At 39.5% G+C, this 23,888-nt stretch overlaps 1 protein-coding gene across 1 annotated transcript in view; it reads left to right on the top strand.

Moving 5' to 3' along the window:
• The first annotated feature begins 4,000 nt into the window (after window positions 1–4,000).
• Window positions 4,001–23,888, top strand: part of LOC146633740 (ras-related protein Rab-26-like) — a 58,529-nt gene continuing 38,641 nt past the window's right edge. The window contains exons 1-2 of the mRNA XM_085352460.1: window positions 4,001–4,186; window positions 5,871–5,981. Coding sequence (XP_085208586.1) covers window positions 4,001–4,186; window positions 5,871–5,981 — 297 coding nt within the window. The remainder of the gene's footprint in view (window positions 4,187–5,870; window positions 5,982–23,888) is intronic.

The following is a 23,888-nucleotide window of genomic DNA, read 5'->3' as shown; positions in this document are numbered from 1 at the left end:
AGTCAGCACAAATAGATAGTAGAACTTTTTTTTTTTTTTTTACAGTTTAGGCCCAAAGCAGCATTTCTTTCTCATGTAGAAAAACTGAGATGTACTCCTGAAATTGCACTTGTTTTTTATTTTAGAATATGTCTAAACTTATTTGCACTGACATAAAGAGGAGTTTTTCTGACCGTTACAATGCTTTACTCTGTTGGGAAACCTCAGGTCTGTCCTTGGTAATATGCTAACACACACACACACATAATTATTGCAAACAGTCACAACAGCACTCCCTGATGGCCGAAGCCTCCGCCCTCCTCCAGAAGGGCAATTCACTCCCCCACACAGTGCCCAAACCATTAACCCAGCCTCACTTCAAAACATGATTATGCCAGAACAAGCCTGATCCACAGAGGCTGACACCCCAAAACCCAGGCAGGACCCAAGTGATAAACTTCCAGCTTACTGGTGCCAGAAACCACAGGACATCCTCAGTCGTCCCTGTCCATACTCCAGTGGATCAAAGCTGTTTTCCTGGCATGTGGAAGCGCTCCTGATAGGTGATTTTAATATTGTGGTTTAATGGTCTATGAATTTGAATTTATTTTTGAAAATCAGACAAAGTGTCTTCAATATTTTTTTTAAGAAATCAGAAAAAGAGTCCTAAAATACTGACAGCTAATGGAAACCTGGAACACAAAAAGGATTCATAAGTAATAAATGAAAAAGGTTGGGGAACATCGCTACATAACAGTGTCAAAATAATCCAATAATACCTCTTTTTAATGTGTGTGTCCTGTAAGTATAAAGCTGTTTCCCTCACTAACTTATAACATGTGGCAAATGTCATGGAGTAAAAAGAAGGATAAGACTTATGGAATTATAGTTGAAGTAAAGCATTCCTTGAGTATTTAAATATCTATAATAAAAACTGTTCTGTTCATATTATACTTGTGCACTCTTTCTTAATGTTTTTTATTAAAATATATTTGATATAACCACATACAAACAACTAGCACCCACCCATACTTTTCTCTGAGACACACATATACACTCAGTGTGTTTTTCTCATTTAAGTTGCCTCGGGGAGCGAATAAGTGCCAGGCAGTACCAGTCCACTGTCGGCTGCTCTCGCCAAGGCCTGACAAACAGGGGTTCGGGCTGGCAAGATGCCCCCTGCCCCCTCTTGCAGCACTCAGGCCACAGGCAGCTGACAGAAGAAGCAGCCAAAAGATCAACAGTTGCTGTGACTTTGGTTGAGCGACTGGCCAGGCTGCTGCACGCCACCCAGCACACACTCAGGGCACCTGACCCTGAGTAAACTGACAAATGCCAAACATTTGGGTGTGCCTGCAGAGTGATGTGACCCTGAGGGTTCGATGACCTTATTGCACCAGGTACCCAGACACATACAAAACTACAGGTATTATTTTAACACTTTTCCCCCCTTTTTTGTCTGTCTTTCAAGCTCTCGACCAGCTATATTCCACTTGCAATCTCCCACACAGTAATCATCATGGAGCAAATCTAATGGCCCTTGCACCAGGGAAAGCGTGCTGTAATTTGTGCCTGATTACCATGTTTATGTGACTGGATGCTGTTTTACAGTGCGCGATACTTAAACAAGTGCTTGAAATTAACGTCTGGTTTGTTACTTTCAGCAAAGAAAAAATACACTCGCTTCATTAGGTTTCTCTGAACTGCCTCCACATTTTGTATTCATGGGCCTTGGCACAGAAACTCATAAACATGCACAAGCATATGGCACCCTAACTATACATTACAGCCTCTCGATGTAAAGTACAGTCGTTAGACATATTTAACTTATCTTGACAAGGATGTTAATTTTCCTGAAAGCAGGGATGGATTCCAGTGACCTTCCCTATTGACGTCCCTAATTCCCTCCAAAATGCCCAGCTGTTGCCACAGCAGACAGCTGCTTTGGGGGCAGAAGGAATCTCAGCTGTTGACGGGAGCTGTGCAAAAAGGTTGGTGGGTTTTCGGGTTTGTATTCCCCCCAAATCCACTTACTGCCCTGCATGAAGCTGGGTGGAAAAATGCTGACAGACAGCAAACTGAGGGACGGAAAGCAGAGGCTACAGCTGTCCGTGTGTTTACAACCAAACTACTCTGTTTCTACCCCCAGCTCAAAAACGACTGACTTTTGAGTTGGGGGTCAAATTAAGAGACATCCCCAAATAATCTGTGGGATATAATTTGGCTTGATGGGAAATTCAGTATTGGGGATTCAAAAATAAAGAAAGGAAGAGATTAATTTGCCATTTTAGCAGCAAAAGTTTACTACAGTTATGTCAAAACCACTTAGGGATCAGCTAAATTCCAAATGCAGTGATTTCAATACACTGATCCCTCTATACATGTGACTCATAACCTGTTTAATGCTCTGTTGTTTCTTTCTGGGTTGATTTTCAGTTGTAACTTGCATATCTAAAATGTGACTTCCTCTGTGGAAAATTCAGCCTGATATTACAATTACGGACGCACACTGAAAAGCTGAGGGGATAATGAGAGCTCACTTTGACTCCCTGATGTGGGCATCAAATAATGTCTCTGGGCTATGATTGCCATTAATAGACTAATGAGCCTGGACAGTCTGGAAAATGAACGGAAAGAAAACTGCTGCGGAAGTCATGCTGCGGAAGGAAAAACTATTATATGAATTAGAAAGGGCATGGGTTAGTTCAGAGAGGATCAAGTGACCATCATTTACCATTCTTGATTATGGAGGCAACTGAAAAACCTACTGTAGTTTGGACAGAAGCAACCAGTAGTACTGATATATAAGCCAGACTCATGCAACAGTAGCAACTCTTTTTATTTTACTCCTAATAGTGATCTAATATAGTCGTTTCTCAATTTCTAAAACTCACACATTTAAATCAATCATATTCATTTTCTAGAAATCAAAGTATAAAGTGCAACTGTAGGTCTGAGTTTTAAGCTCTATGACTTTGTTTCTTATTGCTATACCGCCCTCTTGCGACGCATTGTTGAAATCACGTTTCAGCTGTTTTTCTTTTGATTATTCATGTATAAGAGAACCTTTTAAAATTATTTGTACTGACCTGCAGCCACACGCCATGTATACAGAGAGAGAGAGAGAGAGAGAGAGAGAGAGAGAGAGAGAGAGAGAGAGAGAGATACATACCAAACAAACAAAAAATCTAAGCTAATCATCAGTATAATACATGGAAATGTTGGCGCACTCACCTTAAAACGGCTTCTGTAACACAAAGTAGGGTAAGCTTATTACTAAAAAAGCAAAACTAGCTGCTTTAAAAGCAGTTCTGTTTTAAAGTATAATGCAAATTATTATGAGGCTTTACAACATATCACCTTTATTACATAAAAATCAGACTGCTGACAGAGAAATATCTGAATGCTCTGTACTTTAGCACACACTGACCCAAAGTCCTGCAAATATCAAGGTTTCATTGAACGCAAAACTTCGTTTTTAGGTGGAAGAATTCCTTGCACACAAATCTGTAGCAAAGCTGTGCCGCTGATATTTTATTTTTTTATTTTTGTTGTTGTTGTTGTTGTTCCTTCTCTTCTTTTTCAGGACCACGGAGAGTGCCCCTGACCCCGTCGATTGGAGGTTATGCGTTTGGAAGTCACGTGATTGTGTTTAAACCTGAAAATCCCCCCTCCTCTCTAAATCGACTTCAGCTCTGCCCCCTTCGGCTTTGCCGTTACTACGCGCAGTGCTGAAGCTGCTGTCCTGGAAAGCGCAACCTATCAAGAGCAGGAAGCGGCAGATCAACAACGGAAGCGACAGCGATTTGCGACAAATTCACTCCTACTTTGAGTGGAAAGGTGTCGAGGAACATGCGTTTAACGCACAGGTGAAAAAAAATCACCTGATTTAACTTCTTCGCTGCTCCAACTTTTCAGCCCTACCTTGCGCAGATTCCGGTTAGATTTGCTTTTTGTTTGTTTGTGTCTGTTGAGAATAGTTTTTTTTTAAAGAAACAAACAAACTATAAAATCTTGAGACATGTCTCGCAAGAAGGCAGTCAAAGGCAAAGCAGCGACCAGCAGCCCGTCCGCGGGCAGCCCCTCCGGGAAAGGGACCGGGAAATCTGCGAGAGGAAGCCCGGGCATCGTTCAGATGAATGGTGTAGTCCATCCCAGCAGACCGTCCATCAGCAACAGCAGCGAGTTTTATGACATCGCTTTCAAGGTAAAGGTGTCCACCGATGTTACTCAGTCAACCCAAGTCACGCAAAAGTCGACTGTGTTGGAGGACTTTGCATGAAAACATGAAAGGGTGCGGTGGGGTATAATTTGGGAAACAACACACCTACGAAGGTCAAAAACTAAATATCGAGCAAATGATATGCATGCTTTTGTGTATGTGTGTGTATTTTAGGCACGATAAACCCGATTGTAGTCTACTTTATCCCTGCTGCTGCCGTTGTCCTGCCCAGCTTTCATTGTCTTCCGTTTTACCACCACCTTTATCATTTAAACAGCAGCGAACCCGCGATAGCAGCTGTGTCAATAAACAATCGATAACCCGGAGAAGGGGCGCATCGCACTACAACAGCCAACCAACAAATTATTTGCTCCTTCCGTGCAACCGGTTAATAGCACGTTTTCCTCAGAAGCAGGATGAGTTGTTGGTATACACAACCTAGTGTGAGGGTACTGGGTGTGAGCTGCCACTTCACCTCAACACAAACACAGATTTACACCCACAGATTCCCTGTGTGTACTCCCAGCGTAGCTTCAAGGGGCCCTTGCCACCTACTCCGTGTTTTTGAAGCAGCTGTTTGATGTGAGAGGAGAGATGGCTTTGTGTTGCTTTTTTTCCATTTGAAAGAATGGATTGTTCCATGTAAGCCACTTAAATGAAGGGCTTCTACTTCCATATTTTCAAAAGGTTGGATTAACCTGTTTCAGTTTGGGCTCAGATTTCTACTGGTGAAAATCTCTACTGCCTGGCTTTTCTTCAGTAGCATCATATGCTGCCACACTGATTTCCTACAGCTCTGACAAGTGCTTTCGAAATTCTCTCTAATCCTTCTCTTTTGATTTCTTTTGATAATTCAGCACTGGATTATAGTCCAACCTGTAGATTCAAGGTTAGCAGCAGGCTTTTGAGAGATTGCACTGTACCTCTATCTGATCGTGCTCTAAAAAGTGTCATTTGTCGGGCATTTTGCCATGTTCCATGTATTATGGCTCTCTCTGGTCAATAATCACATTAAATATAAGAGAGACAGAGAATCCAAGCACCTTCTCTTACACACCCCTTCAAAGGTCTGAATATGGGTGAAGCTTCTGAGGGAGGGGTCATAAAAGAAACAAGATTTTTAAAGATAAAAAGAAGTGGGAGCAACTCCTTTTTTTTTTTTATTCTCCTTCCTGGTTCTTTCGTGTCCTCTCTGCTTCCTCTCTACGGACCCAGGAGGCGCTTTTAATTTCCATACTCCAGGTCCCAAAGTGCCTCAGCTAAACTGACAATAGTAATCACATAAAACCTTTAACCTAATCACAGCTCTGAATAAAAAGAGAAATGTACAGCTCGCTTTTCTGCAATAAAGTTAGCCGCGTACGAATACATCATGCACTTACAGAAAGGCTTTAAGGACATCAACTGGCCGCAGCAAGGAGTCACACATTCATCCACGTACACCTTCTTCCGTGGCCAAGCACCAGAATACCAGGACTGATTTAGCCGAATGATTCAGATGCGGCGATGACAAACAATCAGACGCTGATAGTTAATTAAACAAATGAGCAACAGCTCCCTCCTGTTCATGCTAATTATTTCAGTTATTTCTGGCATTTACTTTTTTTTGGGGGGGGGGATCATATCCCTCGCATGCCTCTAACTCACTCCTGCTGGAATACCTGTGCAGGTGATGCTGGTTGGAGATTCTGGTGTGGGGAAAACCTGTCTTCTGGTCCGATTCAAAGACTGCGCTTTCCTGGCCGGCAGCTTCATCTCCACTGTGGGCATCGACTTTAGGGTGAGTTTAAATCACGAGAGCCAAACAAAGACGAACATAAACGAATTCCCTGCACACATGCACTTTCATACACATTTTCAGATTGTGTTGTTTCTAAATGGGGCCATATTCTAATGGGATTTTCTTTTTAAAGCTATTTAGTCACTTTACATGTCCCAGAACTCTGACTATCTCCTGTGTGAGATGTCTCACAAGATAAGATATTGATTTCTTAAATTAGTTCGACATGCTTTAGTTTTTTAGTCTCCCTGGGCAATCACAGTGCCTATCATGTGCCAGTTTCATGGTCCCACATGGGCAACTATAGAGAAATTTATCCATGTCTTCATTTGATCACATTCAGATGTCTATGCATGTGACAGAAACAGGTGTTCACTTAGGTGATACTGAGAATCATATTTGCAAAAATGTGCTACTTTTAATCATTAAGTCATAAAATGCTTTGTTCCGTTTGATGCACATAGATTAAAATAAAAGTAGAAACAGCTATATCTTTTTGCTGTATATTCCTTTTCTTGATAGAATCAGACAGATACAGTTGTGGTCAGTTTACTTGTTATCAGAATGATTGTTGTAATAATTTTGGGTGCTTTTAAAAGATTTGAACTGTTCTTTTTCCAGGATGCAATAATTATGCAGCACACATCTTTAATTACTTTTTTAAAAAACAAGGATTGGGTGTGCAATTTGAAATTTTGGGGGGGCTTTTCTCTTCTCCACACACATTTTAAAGTATACATACAGGCTTAAATACACACACTTACTAATTGATGCTGAAGGCAATAAAACATTTTTTAACTTGACAAGGCCCAGGCTTATTAACATCATCGTGATCATGATTGACTGCAACTGGTAGGTTCTCTTTGCCAGCATAAAAGGATTTGTTTGACAGAATTTATTGGACTGATGTACTCAGAACAATGGGAAAGTCCAAGCAACTCAGTGAAGAGCTAAGAAGGAGAATTCTAGCTTTACTTTTGGTCACAATGACGAGATGTATGTTTAAAAGATGATAAAAGTGAGGCTTTCGCCAGCTGTCAAGCAAGGTGGTGGCACTGGATCATTGCACAAGGTGTATGGAATAACGAAAAAAGAGAACTACCTCCAAATTCTTCAATTTCACTTCAAATCAACAGCTAGACAGTTGAAACTTGAGACGATCAATAAGATTATTGAATGGCCATCCTAAAGCTCTGACCTCAACCCTACAGAAACTGAATTTGTGGACTACGCTAAAAATCCAGGACTGTGATGAGAAACCAATTGATTGAAATTGCCCCTACCATTTCTGTCAAGAAGAACATTCATGCCCATGATGAGTGACTGCAAATCAGTTCAAACTCCACATGTAACCGAGAATAACGTAAAAATAAATCTTTACATGTTCATGCTGAGATATTTTTTGCTTGTTTTTGACTAATTAGGTTCACTGGCGATAGTTCAGCAACATGGCTGGGTACAAAAAGCAGTTGTAGGAAAGTTTGGTAAGGTTTGCCGTTGTGTTAAATGTACCCCAAAGCACTTTACACATCCAGTCATCCACCCATTCACACACTGGTGATGGCAAGCTACATTGTAGCCACAGCCACCCTGGGACGCACTGACAGAGGCGAGGCTGCCGGACACTGGCGCCACCGGGCCCTCTAACCACCACCAGTAGGCAATGGGTGAAGCGTCTTGCCCAAGGACACAACGACTGAAACTGTCCAAGCCGGGGCTCGAACCGGCAACCTTCCGATTACAAGGCGAACTCCCAACTCTTGAGCCACAATCGCCCCAGTTTAAAAAGTAAACTGAAATTTGTCGGAGAATTGAGATGTGATTAATGTGACTGCAAGTCATCACTACATCTACAAATTCTTTACCATAGAAAGACACAAATTTATATACTGTAAGCACTTTCCCCAGAAAGTAGTGTCATCAATACTATACTACTGTAAGCACTTTTTTATTATAAGCATGTGCACACACTGCTGATCTACTTGTAGCAGCTGTGTTGCTTTCAGTCTGTATTATGTGTTTAATCTCTTATTTCTCTAAAATTAAAGCTTTTTAGTTTTAGCTTGCTTTGTAAAATCACCGACAGGGTTTAAATGCAATTCTGTTTATGTCACAGGTTGCACGGCTTCCCAACTTTTTTGGGGGAACAGGATTATAATATTACATAAATGTACAGCAGTCTAGTAATTTATGTTTGTGTGTGTCCCTGTGTGTGGTAAACTAAATATCCAACCATTGTATAGTCCTGTGTGGGCTGGACGAGTTTGTGGGTGGGTGAGCGGTTGAATTATTTACTTATGCAATGTCTCTTATGACACTTATAGCACCGTAATGCTGATGCACATTTAGGCCTCTCCAAGTACAGAGGAGGCCTCTGTCTGCTACATTTAATGCTAATGGAGGAAAAAGAACCGGACGCATAAAGTTTAGCACTTACTCAGCTCTTTTGCCTTATTGACTTATTATTTAATCGCAGTGTAGCACAGAGCTGTATTACGTGAATAATGATCTCTCGTCAAAGCTCCCTTTGTCTTCTACATGGTTTCACGTTAAGCAGTTCAGTTCTTGAAACAGATCGCCCAGGACTCACGAGGATCGTCTGCAGTTCTATTTCTCTTATTATATTTTGTTGGGGTTTTTAAAAATTTACGTTTAAAACAGATCACCGAATGATTATAATTACATAATCTCTTAAAACTGGACACGGATATCTATGTAAACATGAATGTGAACTTGTTTAAACAGTGACAACAGTGAGCGGCTTATCTGTTTGTTTTTAAGAGAAAGACCAGGACTTTGTTGAGTTGGAGGGAAAACTTGAAGGTCTGTGGTGTTTGTCTTCCCATGGAGAATACACAGAGAAAGGAAGAAGGATGGGGAGTGATTCTTATTTTTAGGACAGACAGTTTTGATCCCCTTTAGTTGGTGGGAAAGAGAGGCAATTTGCTTCGTATGGGGATTTGATCCAGTTCTCACTTCAAAGCTCTCCAGCAAGACGCAATGTTTTCCTTTCCCCTCTTGTTTATTGCATTCTCATCTCATTTAAACCTCAACATGTTCTCGGGATTAGAGTTGCACTAGTACACAGTTTGGCTTAAGATACAGTGAGTGTGAATGCAAAATGTGCTGCATCTCTGCATTTGTGTTTCGCTTCAAAAATCCATGCAGGATGCTTATAAAGGATTAAATTACAGATAAGAGTGAAAGGTTAGACCGTACCTTGCTTACTGTCATAACACAAATGGGAAGCAGACATAGCTCTCTATTTCACACTCATGGCGATGATATGATATCAACCCTACCAGGTTAATAGGGTGAATTCAAGTCTCTAGCTGCCTAATGAATCACACCAAGAAATGTTTGTGTCGCAGATGTATCACTGGATCCAGAAATGCGTAATTCTGTCTTTCAAATGCGTTTCTACTTTCACATCACTGTTTTGCACATGTAAAAGTTTTTAGGAACTAAAATTTTAACCAGAGAAGTTCCGTTTTCAGGGTAATGAACTGTCTCTTGTTATAGTTCAATTGAAATTGAAAATTTGCATAAAAGTGGGACAAGTGATCATCTTCAGAGTCAGTGCGTTGACAGTTAATACAAGTGCTAATGGATCGGGACTTTGCAGGTATTAGTGTGTGTAAATGACTTGTTACCCAAGCAAAAATTAATTATGACAGATATTAAATGATTGTTTTCAGAAATCACACGAAATAAATTTTGATATTTTACTTTCATACACTGTGTTGCTAAAAGTTTTTGTCTACTGTCTGATGTCAGCCCACCCTTTGCTGAAACAGCTTCAACTCTTCTGGGAAGTCTTCTATCAGGTTGTGGTTAGGACTAAACTGTAAAGGCCACTCAAGTTCTTTCAAACTAAACTCATTCATTCATGTCTTTATGGACCTTGCTTTGTGCACTGGTGCAAAGTCATGTTGGAACAGGAAGAGCTCATCCCCGAACTGTTAGCACAAAGTTGGGAGCATGAAATTTTCCAAAATGTGGTATGCTGAAGCATAGGAGTTCCTTTCACTTGAACTAAGAGGCTAAGATGAACTCCTGAAACACGACCGCACCACAATCCCCCCTGCATCAATCTTTACATTTGGCACAATGCAGTGAGACAGCACAGTTCTCCTGGCAACCTCCAAACTCAGACTCGTCCATCAGATGGCCAGACAGAGACGCGTTATTTGCCACTTCAGAGAATACGTCTCCGCTGCTCTAGAGTCCAGTGCCGGCATGCTTTCTAGCACTGCATCTGACATTTTGCAGTGTATTTTATGACGTAAGGTTTGGACACAGCTGCTCAGCCATAGAAACCCTTTCCATGAAGCTCTCTACACACTGTTCTTGAGCTAACCTGGAGGTCACATGACGTTTGGAGGTCTGTAATGATTGACTGCGCATCAGCATCCCCTGACCCCCGCTCTACCACTTCCTCACTGAGTTGCTATTGTTTCCTATCGATTCCACTTTGTTACAATGCCACTAACAGTTGACTGTGTGGAATATTTATAAATTTCTCAATGAGAAATTTCACGATTGGACTTGTTACACAATGGCTTTCTAACACAGTACTGCTGAGTGACACATTCTTTCACAAATGTTTGTAGAACCAGTGTGCATGCCTAGGTGCTTGTTTTTATACACCTGTGGCCACGGAAGTTACTAGAATGACTGGAATGGGTGAGTGACAGCTTTTACAATATAGTGTATGTTTGTGATTTACACATTTGCCTAACAAGCAAATGATTCCTGGTTTGATCCTGTGAGAAATTTTGGTGTCGCATCAGAAAGGGCATTTGACATTAAAATCTGCCAAATTAAACAGTCTACCTAACAAGAGGCAAAGCAACTAAGGAAAAAAATCACAGCATAATAACTGGAATATTATTACAAAAAGTCAAAACAATGGACAAACAAAAAAACAGCAAGGTTTTTGTTTCAAATTCTTCTGGAGACGTCTCATCTTTTTCAACTCTCTTATCAATCTCCCTCTGCGCCATCTGTGAAAATCTACTGTCCTGCATTGTTATATCGCTGAAAAGCATGTGAAGCTCCTCTTGGTTGTGACTTGAGCCCAACTAGAATGGCCATGTGCATGTAATATGCCAATATTAGGAGGTGCACAACACCAAAGTGCAGAAGAAAGCATGCACTGTGCACAAGGATAACAGAAGTGAGCATAAACTACTTGTATTAGTATTAAGTCCATCAATCTATCACCAAACAGTATTTAGCATGTCAGCCTGTACGTCTCTGTCTGTTGCAATGAGATTTTCATGCACTGAGAAACCAATATCAACTGTAATTGTTCACATCCATCATACATTAAGTTTTCCTTCATTTTCCTGTCACTTCCCTCACTGGCATCCCGTTTGGCATTTCATGCATATTCTTGCTAAAAAATAATGTTTTGTTTATCCTTTTAAATGCTGGAGCCTGAAGGGATGCATTTTTTTCAGGTTTAACTCAATCCCACAGTTCCAAATAGCAACAGGGAATTTATCTGAATTTAATTCAGTTTTATTTTTATAATGCCAATTTACAACAACAGTTGCCTCAAGGAGCTTTATATTGCAAGGTAAAATCCCTACAATATTAGAGAGAGATCCCCAACATTCAGATAATCCACTATGAGCAAGGACTTGGCAACTGTGGGAAGGAAAAACTCTTTTAACCGGAAGAGCCCACTGCCTTATCGGGCTCAAGAATGGGCAACCATCTGCTGCGACCAGCTGGGGGATAAGTGGAAATTATAAAAGCTAGAGAAAGAAAACAAAAGTTAACAAAATGTATTTATAGCTTAGATAAGAAATGTTGTCTGAATGAAGAAACAAATCTCAATATTTAAAGCTATATGTTGACTCAGTGTGACAGTAATATGTGTGGGAAGAACACAGGTTCAGCGGCCATTGTTTGGACTATGTTTCTCTTATCCCCTTGCACTTACGGTGCTAGAATTAGACAAAAAGGGTTAAACATACTGAGCGGAAACACCTGATCAGTGAAATTGTCATTTTTAAGAAAATGTCTTAAAAAAATATGTCATAAGACCTATATTGCCTATAACTCCTGACTAACGTTTTCTCATTCAATGGGCTTAAAATTAATGTTTCTTTTTCAGTTTGTGGTGATCTGCAAATTGTGCTTTACAGTGTGTGTGAATTTATGAATCATCCTTACCGACTGATATGCATATGTCTGATCTCTGAACAAAATTTCCAAGGGGCTCATCTCGTACTGGCATGTGGGCTAACCAGTATACTGAAAGTTGCCCAGTGAGCTAGGAACAGATCATTTTAACTCTGGGGGTTGGTCATATGGCCTTATGTCACTATATTTCAAAGAAACTTGCAATAATTATATAATTGATGATTTATATTTAAGGCGTCCTTATTGGAGATTGCAACTTGCAGGCATCAGCATCTATAAGTGAGCTGCTGTCACTGATGTCATATTACCTAATTTGAAGTGTGAATCTACTGAGGTGCCAGCAGCTGGAAGGTTATATTGCAGTATTAGTGACGCATTATATACAGCTTAATGCTTTAGTTTAATAGTGACAAAGTTAATGTCAAATGTCATTTGGATCCCCCCTCTCCATCCCCACACACTTGATTGTGACCACAGCTGGCAAATGCTCTAGCAATACTCGATGAGTTATTTGTTGACTTTTGGGGTATCACATCACCAGCTGCTAGCATCCCTTCTTCTTGTGCCTTTGTAGCCTTATTGTAGTTGCTGGTGTGCCTTTTTTCCTTTAAGTAATGAACAGTTGCAAAGAATGTTGCTTTGCTGGAGGTTTTTAAAGTAACCTCCTTTATAGCTAGTAAATTGCCATTGGAGACTGACACCCAGCTCTCGCTCTCAGACATAGCTGGGCTTGGTCATTATTGTGTATGCACGCAGATTTTTGTACAATACAATACAACTTTATTTATATAGCACATTTGAAACTGAAGGTACACGAAAGTGCTTCACAACAAGGTTAAAACATAAATCAGCTGGTTCTAACATCACATTTTTCTGCTCTGCTGGAGCACTTAAAGCACTTTAAAGAAGCAGTTTTTTCTATGTATGTATGTATTTGGCATGCAGACTGGAGCAGTCAAGGATCAAACCACTAACCTTCCAATTAGTGTATGACCTGCTCTACCTCTTGAGCTACAGCTACCCCATATAATACTGGTATTTTAATTATACCAGTATTATCGTGGACTTTATGATATGGCACAGCCCTAATAAATATCTTTATTTCTGAGGATTAAATCAGTTACAACTGACCACAGACTACAGCCCAGAACAGATGAAATATCACAACACAGTCTCAGTTCTCCAGTGTTCTAGTAGCGCTCTGTCTAGGAGTGGTCTATAAAATGTCCCTGACACATTTAAGAGACATGGATCACATCTTGAATACTAATTAATGTCTTCCTGCTTGTAGTCTGTATTGTACTTAAGACCTTTTATCAGTGCAGTGCAACTCTAGGCAAGATTCATTCATGCTCTTCAGCTACAATGGATGAGTCCATGGTTATCACTGCGTTATGGGATGCACAAATATCGTTGCAGTAGCCCTGTCCTGGTAAACACTTTAATGCTCTTGTCTAGTGGTGTGCGTGTAAGAGAGTCAACCATGTTTTTTTGTGAGTCATAGAAAACCAACCTCTTTCTGAGCTGGATAAAAGAATGAAATGAATAATAGGTTGTGTTTTTGGTGGGGGGGTTAAATAACACACCATGTTACATAATGCATTTACTATACTTCAAAATAACTAAAACACAAAGTACTGTCTTTGCCTTCGTAAAGCTGCTTTCAACCGCTTCCTTATTGACAGGGCGTGGCCGAAGCGGGTGGCTCTGCAGGTTTGATTTGGCTGGTGTTTATGGCGGATGCTCAAGGAGGATCTCTCGCTTGTTACGCAAATATGTAAACCAGTACACCGTGGAGCCACCTGCCCCTTACTGTATACTAATCATTATTCTTATCTGTAAATGTTCTCTAATATCCTCCTCCACTATCTTTTCCGCTTGCCTACAGACGTCACCTGGCACTTTCTCATTTGTACTAATGAACCTCAGACTCACGTGTGTCAGGATTTTCATACCTCACTGATGACGGAGAAGTATGTAAACATCAAGCTTCCATTTTTAAGTGCAGCAGGCGTGATTCGCACATTCACCAGGGAACAACATTGATTCATATTTCACTTTCCGCTGATGTTATTTGTGGTAGTACTTAATATGTGCAACATATGGGGGTGGGGTCTATGATGCAGGCAAACTGCAGAGACTTCCTACTACTGTTATAAAGACAACGAGAGGTAGGCTCACTTTTATCTAAGTTAATGTGGATAATGGAGACATTTTTGTAATTGAAGGATTTCTTACAAAAGCTGGTATAGTCATTATCTTACACTGTGTCCATTTACCTTCATTTATCTCATGGGAATTGCCCAGTTAATTTTACTGAATTAGTCATCAGCAGCAATTTATTTATAATTTATCTTTTTTCATCTGTGAACAGAGCAGATGTTGAATAATTCAAAGAAGTCTAGTCTTATTATGAAGGTAGTGCTGAGGATTGTCTGTTAAAGTGTGTGCATTTACGTGACAGTGAAGATGGGTGTGTTCCTCCTGCCAATGCAGAAAGCACAGAGATATGACAGAGGCAGCGGCAGCACAGAGAGCTGAGAGAGAAGGTCAGTGGTGTTACAGAGGATTTGAATCAGCTGTAAATTATGTTGTCATCTTGGCACAGGAACAAAACGTATCAATGAGCATGAATATGTTACATAATGAGGATGAAATGTAATGATTAATAGGGATTAGAATATTTCTCTGTGCTTTAGTCATTTCGTCTGTGAAATGTCAGAAATATCTATATTTTAAAACAGGACCTTGAATGAAATGCACTGAAACCAAGTCTTATTCGTGTCTTAAAAGCGAGGAGTCTTACCACGATGCAGAGGCCTGAACATTACATGATTATTTTAAGTTGTTGCCATGGCTCAGACTTGTTTCAGCACATACCATGTCAAAGCAAATATCCTGGTTAGATTTTTTTTTCCCCGGCTCAGACTGTGATTGGTAGGTATTCACTGTTACTGAAAGGATTGCGTTGCTTCTGGTCGAGTCACTTGGCAATAATAATTTGGCCCTTCCAAAAGTCACTCAGGTCAGCACGCCTGCCTATTTTCCTCACTTCCCATGGGCTGAGAATGATAACGACTGTTCTTTTATGTGGTATTCAGACTTGGAAAAAGCACACATTCTGAAGTAGAAGTACAGCTACTAGAATAAAGAAATACTCCAGTAGAAGTTGATAAAAATAATAATAGTAGATGGGATACAAACTTTAGTCATTTTTTAATTCTGATAGTTGTAAACGAAAAACAGAAATGTGTTTTAGAAAAACATCTATAAAACAAAAAAAATGGCATAAATATTGATTAGGCAAATCTGAGATGGTCTCAGGGACAATCCAGCACATACTGTAACAGCAGTGTGTACAATGCAAGCAGGCAGGGCATAACCAAGTGGCCAGCATAGTGTACAGGAACATGTATGATAAGTATGGCCAGGAAGCCCCATGGTCAAAATGGGATAATAGGGTGGTTGAGAATAACGAGTTAAGATCCAGACATAGTAGTGGTGGACAAGCAGAGGAAGAAGACTGTAGTAGCAGAGGTAGTTACACGAAGTGATAGCAACAAGAGGAAGAAGGAACAAAAGATACTCGAGAAACCCGAGAAGGGAGCCAGAAAAGATGTGGACGGTAAAAGCAATAGTGCTACCCTTAATTATCAGAGTACTTGGAGTAGTGACCCCCAAAATGGGTAAGTCGCTCAAGCAGATTCCAGGAATGACATCTCTGCCCAGAAAAGTGCAGCCCTATAAACATCAAAGATACTGTGCAGGACCCTCAAGCTTGAAGGATAAAGACCACCCACAGGGCGAGTGGGAAATTTTTATATATAGCTACAACAGAACCGAAAGGGAATTTACAATGGGAAATCCCACAGTATCAAAGCCTGAAGGCAGCTCATCAGATCATAAAGTGTGATCACAAGCATGTTAATTGTTTTTTCACCACTGATAGAGCCATGCACCATGAATTTGTCCCCCACAGTCAGACTGTCAATGCAGAGTTGTAGAACGTCCTGAGGCATGTGAAGAACATTTGCCACAAATGACCTGAGATGTGATGCGTGCCCATGTATGCGCCCACTCACTGTTTTGAGCAGTGATCGCAGTGCATAAGATATCAGGTCCTAAAACACATGCTCAGTGCAGCTTTACTACAAAGATGCTGAATGCTTAAAGCGTTTTTGTTTTTTTTTGTTTTTTTTAACCAGTTCCCTTTTGATTTAAAGTCATTTCATGTCATTGTGACCTTTCTAATTCTAAATGGAACTAGAAGTGTAATAGCTGATTTACTGTCTGACCTCTCACTCCAATAATACTGAGCCAGTCAACACACCTTTATGTGGTTGTCTTCGGTAGTTTGCAGTTGCACTGGAAGGCATATTTTAATCTGTGGTCAGTTGTTTTGATAGCAGCTAAATGGGACATGCTCAACAGTCGGTTTATCAATCTTAAATTGACATTTTAGTGTGATTATCAGGCAGCGTTATCTTTCCAAGTAGATAATTGTGTTACGGACACACACATATGTACGCAAAATGTACAACAGCAACCTGATAACGATGCTCAACAGATGTGACGACTGTTAAGGAACCAGGGGAGATAAACGCAGGCAGCAGACTGTGTGTCTTACATCAGTGTTTGCACATACACTGCAGGTGGGCTGTTCTAAAGCAACATTTTTTATAAAAAATAGGCTGCAAAGAAAAAAAAACGCGCAATATTTTTAGCAAGCTTTAAAAAATGCAAGTGAGATAATAAAGAAAACATTTTTTCAACATTAATCAACATTAGTTCATCTGAAACAGTTTTTTATGACTTCATTAATTGACCTTTTTTCTTTTTCTATTGAATGTGTGAATTTGTCACATTGTAAAATGACACGTTAAGTAACTGCAGAAAGTACATTTTCTTTACTTTTCTTTATATTTTCAAATCTGTTCTATTTTATCCTTTAACTCCACTAAGTTTGAGGATTTAGTATATCATTTTTAAATATAGCTAATAGTAAATTTTACAGATTCGGATAATAAAAAGTATAATAGATGGGATGTGTGGCATCAGCACTAATGCAAATGGTCTGTTTTGAGCAAATAGAGTGCTGACCATGAAGCAATGTTGTTGACTCACCAGTCATTGAATGTTCTTACCCTGATGCAGGGCTATCACAGAGAGACGGACAACCATGGGCAATTTAGATTCACCAGTTAAACTGAAACCAGATCCATTAATATTATAATTAAAAGTAATATATATGATTATTTAAGAACTTCTCAACAAAAATAATTACATCCCTCTGAACACACAACTTTCACATGAATCAACAGACACATTCATGCTCATGGTGTGAGCCACCGTCCTTAACACCGGTGAGTCATGAGCCAGACCATCTCAGCAAAGGCACTCTGAAATAGACTAAATAAGTACAAGTATGATATGAATCATTTTACTTTAATGCTGGATGTGTATGTGTGCGTGTATTTACCCATTATTGACTGCAGGTTGCCTTTGACTTCTGTCGTCAGTGTACACACTTCATAGCTGCTGATTGTTGACCTTACTGAGTGCATTATTATGCACTGCATTTTAAGTGTGTGTGTAATGGCTAAAAACTGTTTTATGCAAAGTAAGATGAGGTCATCATCTTTAGATGGCGTTGGGATGGTGACTCATGCAACAAGTGGATGTTAGTCATCACATCATTACAGCAACTCAGTTGGTCCTCAGGAGAAGTAATAACATATTTTTGATAATAATTTTGCTCCAGTGATGTGAAATACCCCTACTTTCTGTTCTGTTGTGTTTTTGCTGTTGTTTTTCTGGGGGAAAAATACATGTAATTGTTTGCAACTCCTGAATGCATTACACATCTTTACTTGTAATATTTAAGTTCTTTAGATGATTCAAACCTTTTCTAAACTTCTGCTTCTGCTGTTTTCTCAAGTGGTCAGAATTTTGTATAAAATGTAAGAGTCTATTGAAAGAAAGCAATGAAAAGATGAAAGCAAGACAGCAGGGAGAGACGCATCTTTGGCATGTGAGAGGCTGATAACGGACCCATCATAAAAATCAAGCTGTGGCTTGATGATTGCATCTTCTTTTCTGAAAGCTTCCGCTTCTCTTTGATGTATCACCTGTCAGTGTGCATGTCACTGACAGTGCATTGCCTCTCTGATAATGGTCTCTTTGCATCTGTCTGTCAGTAGTTTCCAGCATCTATACTTTTTTTTTATTATTTATTTTTGGGTAGTTTGTGTCAAGATGCCTGAGTGATTTCTCCATTATCCACTCTCCCGCCTGCCAGTTTGTCTGCCCGCCTGCCTTTTCTGAGTAGGTGGAATTAAAGTGCCAAGCATAGTCATGCACTGCAAATGGCAGTAATGTTTTTTTTTTTTTTTTCTGCTTTAAAAATAATTTGAATCAAGATGAACTGGGCCCTAAAATGCATATTTGGACACATTAAAAACGAGAACTAAAACAGAGAACCAATATGCATGAATCTTTATAAGTAAAATTTTGTGCAACTGTTGGCAAAATGTTACCAAAGTTAACTGAGAAGAAGGTTAAGGTTAGTGGAATTCCTTATGTTTTGCATACTTGTAGAGAAGTAAGCAAAGGGCGAAGATCAAAGATTTGGGCACTACAAGAGATTTGATGGCTCAGAAGAGTTTTATAAAGATCACTAACTTAAACTAGAGCTTAGACGACATTTGAGGAGTCACTCTGCAGTCGTGGGTTCCTCTACAAAGCTGCCTAGCATTCGAAATGTATTTGCTGTAACTGACACCCACAAAGCTGGAGAAGACAATTATACAACAAGGAGGTGTTTTTAGCAGTCATAGTGAATCTTAAGTGACTGTTATTAGAAATATTGGAGCTCTGGTGCACTGGGCAGCAACACCTGCACATAGAAGACCGAGTCATGAGAAGAAAAGCTCAATAACAGGAGTTTGCAAATAAATATCTAAATGAGCCTGAAGCTTTTCCTGTATTCAGAAGTTAAAACTGAATTTTCCATCATCATATGTTTGGATATAAAAAGGAAGAAAGCTACACCCCATGGGGGGAATTGATCATTCGTTGTTTGTGTTGCAGCCATTGACGTGAGGTACATTTCACCAACATCTTCTGGAAGCAAATATCACACTGTCTGTATTTTAAAGGTTCTGCTTTTGCCATGGTTTTCACAATCCTGGGACCTAAACGCCATCAAAAAAAATCTGCCGCCAGACATTAGAAGAGTAATACATATGAGAGGCGCCCAAGAATCTAACAGAAGTGCAATGCTTTTGCAGGAAAAGTAGGAAAAAAATCCCCCAAACAAAACTAGAAGTGAAATACTTCTAAATGCTACAAAAAGATTCTCCACGCTGTGATTTTTGCAGAAGGTAGCGCTACTGAGATCTACAAATCTTTTCCTTTTAGGCTTTTTCCCATTTTCTTATTTTGAAACTGTAAAAGACAGAGAGAAAAGTGTTTTGCTCAAAAAGAGCTTTTTTGGAAATCGACTCATTATTCGCACCCTGGGTTGTGACTGTAAATGCGCATGAAAATACCTCTTTGCTTGCTTGTCACTGTTTATTTTGTAGGGCTAAGATATTTAGCTGTGTTTTATATGAGTCCCAGTCCCTGCTAAATGAAAAGTATTGGGCGAGGGTTCACACCTGCCTGGAGATGTTTGTAATTAATGGCAAGCAGCTTTGCCACCTGCTGCCCTAATGTCACTCCGATCTAGAGAGGCGAGCCCTGAGGAGCACGATGAATATTTAATGATGACATGAAAGAGGTGGGGGGTGAATTGTTTGACTGTGGAAGCATCAGTCAACAAGCTATGAGAGACAGAGATTGTTAAGCAAGATAAAGCAAAGGAAGATGGTCATTTTGTTCTATGTCTGTCTGTCTCATTTTTGTGAGTGTGATATTTGTCAAATCTCAAACACCTTGAGGGACCTTCTTGTGGTTTAGTTGAACTCCAGAATGAACTTGTCAGAATTTGTTGTGGTGTCATGTGAAGGTCACGGTGACCTAACAAAACACATTTTTGATCTGCTTTGCAATTCAACGACAGGGGAATTATTATTTGTGTCATCCCAGCATGTGAAAATACCAAGAGATAACCCTGACAGGGGACATGTGTTCAAGTCTGTGTAGATTTGGTGTATTTTTGTATTTTGTTCCATACTGAACTACGTTTTGTTTTTGATGATTTGGTTCATGCAACCAAATCAAGGAGCAACATGGGGAAATCAATATCATTAATAGCAAAGTAGTGATATCACAAATCTAAAAGTTTTCACAAAAATTCTTCTTGTTTTGCCTGAGCAATATAAGCTAAAGATGATGCATCAAGGGCAAAGTATGACTTTTTTTTTTCTTTTTTAAATTGGAAAAGTCATTCTCTTATAAGAGTCCTAGATATGAAATCCTGAGGCTTTACACTTCTTGGAATGCAAATCTAAAAAGTTAGCCAGGAAAAAAAAGTGCCTTAAGTTGATCTACTGGGACTACATGCCTCCATGTCGTGCATTTTAACCAATGCTGTACTGACAAAATTGGAATTTATTCTTTGCCAGATAGATCCCAGGCTCTTTCCTTGATGTATTTTTGTTTTGTTTTGTTCACCTGTGATTTTCCTCAGCACATTGAAGAAGCATACTTAATGGCAGCAGTAATAACAGTTTGCTGCATTTTGCAGGTTTTCATCTGAAATGCCCCCGAGGCCTTCTGCTCTTTCAATTAGTCTCAGTCTCGAACTTCGTCTGGTCACCCAAGTGGAAAAGTCAATAACAGCAAAGGTTCCCGTTAACCCACTGAATATATACAGTCACAGGTGCTTTAACGGGTGGACTTTTTCAATCAAAGTCATGCACAAAAATGTACTTCTTATTTTCAGGCACCTCATGTTACTGCTTCACTGCTTTGCAGACATTTGGAAGCATACAGGTAAAAACATTATTGCCGCAGCAGCTATGGCCTTGCTGTTAATTGTGCAAGGTCAGCAAGTTTAGCCCATCCATGAATGAATCCCATATTGTCTATAAGTTGCACAGTGTTTGTGTGTCTGGTGTAATGTGATTTATTGTGTTTTCTGTGTCTTCAAGAGGTTTTTTTTTCATTGCATTTTAATAAAAAGTCCAATATTTTTGAATTGTATCTTGTGGCTTAAAAATGCTGATCAAGCTCTACTCTGAATGTGGAGGAGAAGAAAGGATCTGTGTGTTCAGTTATGCTTCAATAACATGATATTTATAAAGCATCATTTATTCCCTTAAAAAGTTAAATGTGTGCAGTCAGCCTTAAATAACAGAGCTCTTGCTGTGCCCAATTCACTCACACTCCATTATGATGATTACACTTTACGCTGAGATACTAAGGAGTTACAGATTGGCATAAAGTAAATGTCAACGATGAAAGCTAGCCATGTAAACTTGCCACCAGCTCAGTCCCTATTTTGACTTCTGACTTCAGAGCTGCCTTAATTTTCCGTGGAATAGATTCAACAACACGCTCAAAATATTCCTTAGAGAATTTAATTGAGGTACTGTTATGTAATTTACTGATTAGTTATGTGTGTCAAAGAGCGGCTGAACAGGTGTACCTAATAAAGTGGCTGGTGAGTATGTATCGTCTTTTGGCTAATCCAGTGTGCTGAAATCAAATTTCAATTTGAATGTAATGTTGATTTACTCTCTTTTACATATGGGTTGTATCACCTGTCTCATGCGTAACCTTTTTGTAGACATCATGCTCCTGTTAGCAGTCTCATGCTACAGTCATTAATGTTTTATTGGCTCACACTTCAGAAAGCTCCTCATACATTTGTAATTTATGATCCCTGTAAGGTGCTGTTAGTCATTCTGTACTAATGTGTACGTTCTCACTCATGAACCGTTGGGGAAAAGAATACATCCAGCATCTGACTGGTCAAGAGGTTTGCATTTGAAGACGTCCTCTGCTTGGAGGGTGATTGAAGCTGACCTAAAAAGTATAGCAAGCTTCTCAACTTCTCAAGCCTCCTGTGAGCCAATTGTAATTACACAGAGCAGAGCTGTGTCAGGCTGGAAGTTGTAGCTTTAGAAAAGTCTAAAGGATGGTGGAAACTGTGTCTGCCAGAGTGGGATTGACACTCTTTAATCTACAATACCTACATTTTCTGTCCCACAAAATGTGATTCTGTTATATAAGCTGCTCAAATATATTATATTTTATCCAGCTCACTGTTTCATTACATTCTGTTCTGCCTGATTTTCCTATTAACAAATCCAACATAATTATCAGTGCAATCAAGCCTCAAGAGTAACCACCCAAAATACTCAGCCCAGTGTTATCGTGAGTCTTTTTTTATGGGTCACTAAATATTCATGAACCCTCCAAGCACATTACAGATAGTTTTTAGACACAACAACAACAGGGACGTGGTCCTTTGAGACTAATTCCTATCAGAAAACACTTAGAAAGTAGCTTCAAGCTTGAGTTCCCCATGAATATGTATGGCGTTCCTTCTTTGTGACTCTCAGGGAGGTAGATCAACTGAAGACATTAACAAGGACCATATCTATTTCTAAGTGCCCTGCTGGAGGATTAGCAGCATCTAGTCAGGGCTGAATATCTTGGGTTTCTCCTCAGGGATCAGGGAATTAGAAGGTCATCAGCAACTCTCAGAATATCCCAGAGGGGATGATGTTAGGAGGAGGCTTTTCAGCATTGCCACAGCACCGACTGATATAATGCACATTGGCATAGTAGAACAATGAAGGGCATCTTGACCTCCTCTAGCAGACATTAACTCACAGAAAACAGAAATTCAATGTGAAGAAATGCAGTGCTGTGTCCTATGTCTCTTTATATTTTCCTTCCTAGTAGCCTGTCTTTCTTTTCGTTTTTCTTTGGACATTGGCTACTTTTTCAGTTTCAAAATGGTTATTTAATTATTTTTTTTTTAATTCTTTGTTAAACCACTAAACACTGACTTATGAATCATTCAAGCATAAAAAGCACCTAAATTGAAATATTTGCCCCTGTGACCACAGTAACAGTGGTGTTTTAATGCATCTGACACACACACACACACACACACACACACACACACACACACACACACACACACACACACACACACACACACACACACACACACACCATATGGCTATTTCTCTGAGGACATTAATGAATGCACTCCTAGGCCACTAACTCTCTGCTAAAACCCACACTGTACCTCACAAAGAGAGCCATATGAGTAAAAAAATTAATGATCACGAAAGCTTCAGATACATATAGGTAACATAAGGGATGACTTACATGTTTAAAATAACAGAATTTTTAGTAACAGGAAATAAAAAAACAGATGGAGTAAGAAGAATTAAAGTAATAAGAAATCATAGAAAGGGTTTGAAGGGAGGCATGATGTAAAGCTAAGTAGGAAATATAAATGAAAGAAAAAGGGATGGAGATGAATAAAAAATGAAGAGAAACATGGAAAAATTTGGAAGGGGAAAAAGAAAGTAATTAAAGAGAGAATAAGTGAAAGAAGAGTAAAAGAAGAGAAAAGTAAAATGTGGAGATAGATGCAAAACTGAAAGGAAATAAAGTAGGAAAAAGGAAACATTGGAAAAAGTAGGAAAAGTTAATTCCTTGGTTCAGTGTGTGTGTGTGTGTGTGTGTGTGTGTGTGTGTGTGTGTGTGTGTGTGTGTGTGATTTCAGTTTTAGGTCATTTCACTACAACTTGTGATTTTAGTTGAAATGTTCACTAACCTTGA

Source organism: Diplotaxodon limnothrissa, linkage group LG4 (genome assembly GCF_057381915.1).
Source record: "Diplotaxodon limnothrissa isolate DT_005_m linkage group LG4, D_limnothrissa_male_GT1.1, whole genome shotgun sequence".
NCBI lineage: Eukaryota > Metazoa > Chordata > Actinopteri > Cichliformes > Cichlidae > Diplotaxodon > Diplotaxodon limnothrissa.
The sequence above is the reverse complement of the archived record's forward strand: the minus strand, read 5'-3'. Positions and strand labels throughout refer to the sequence as shown.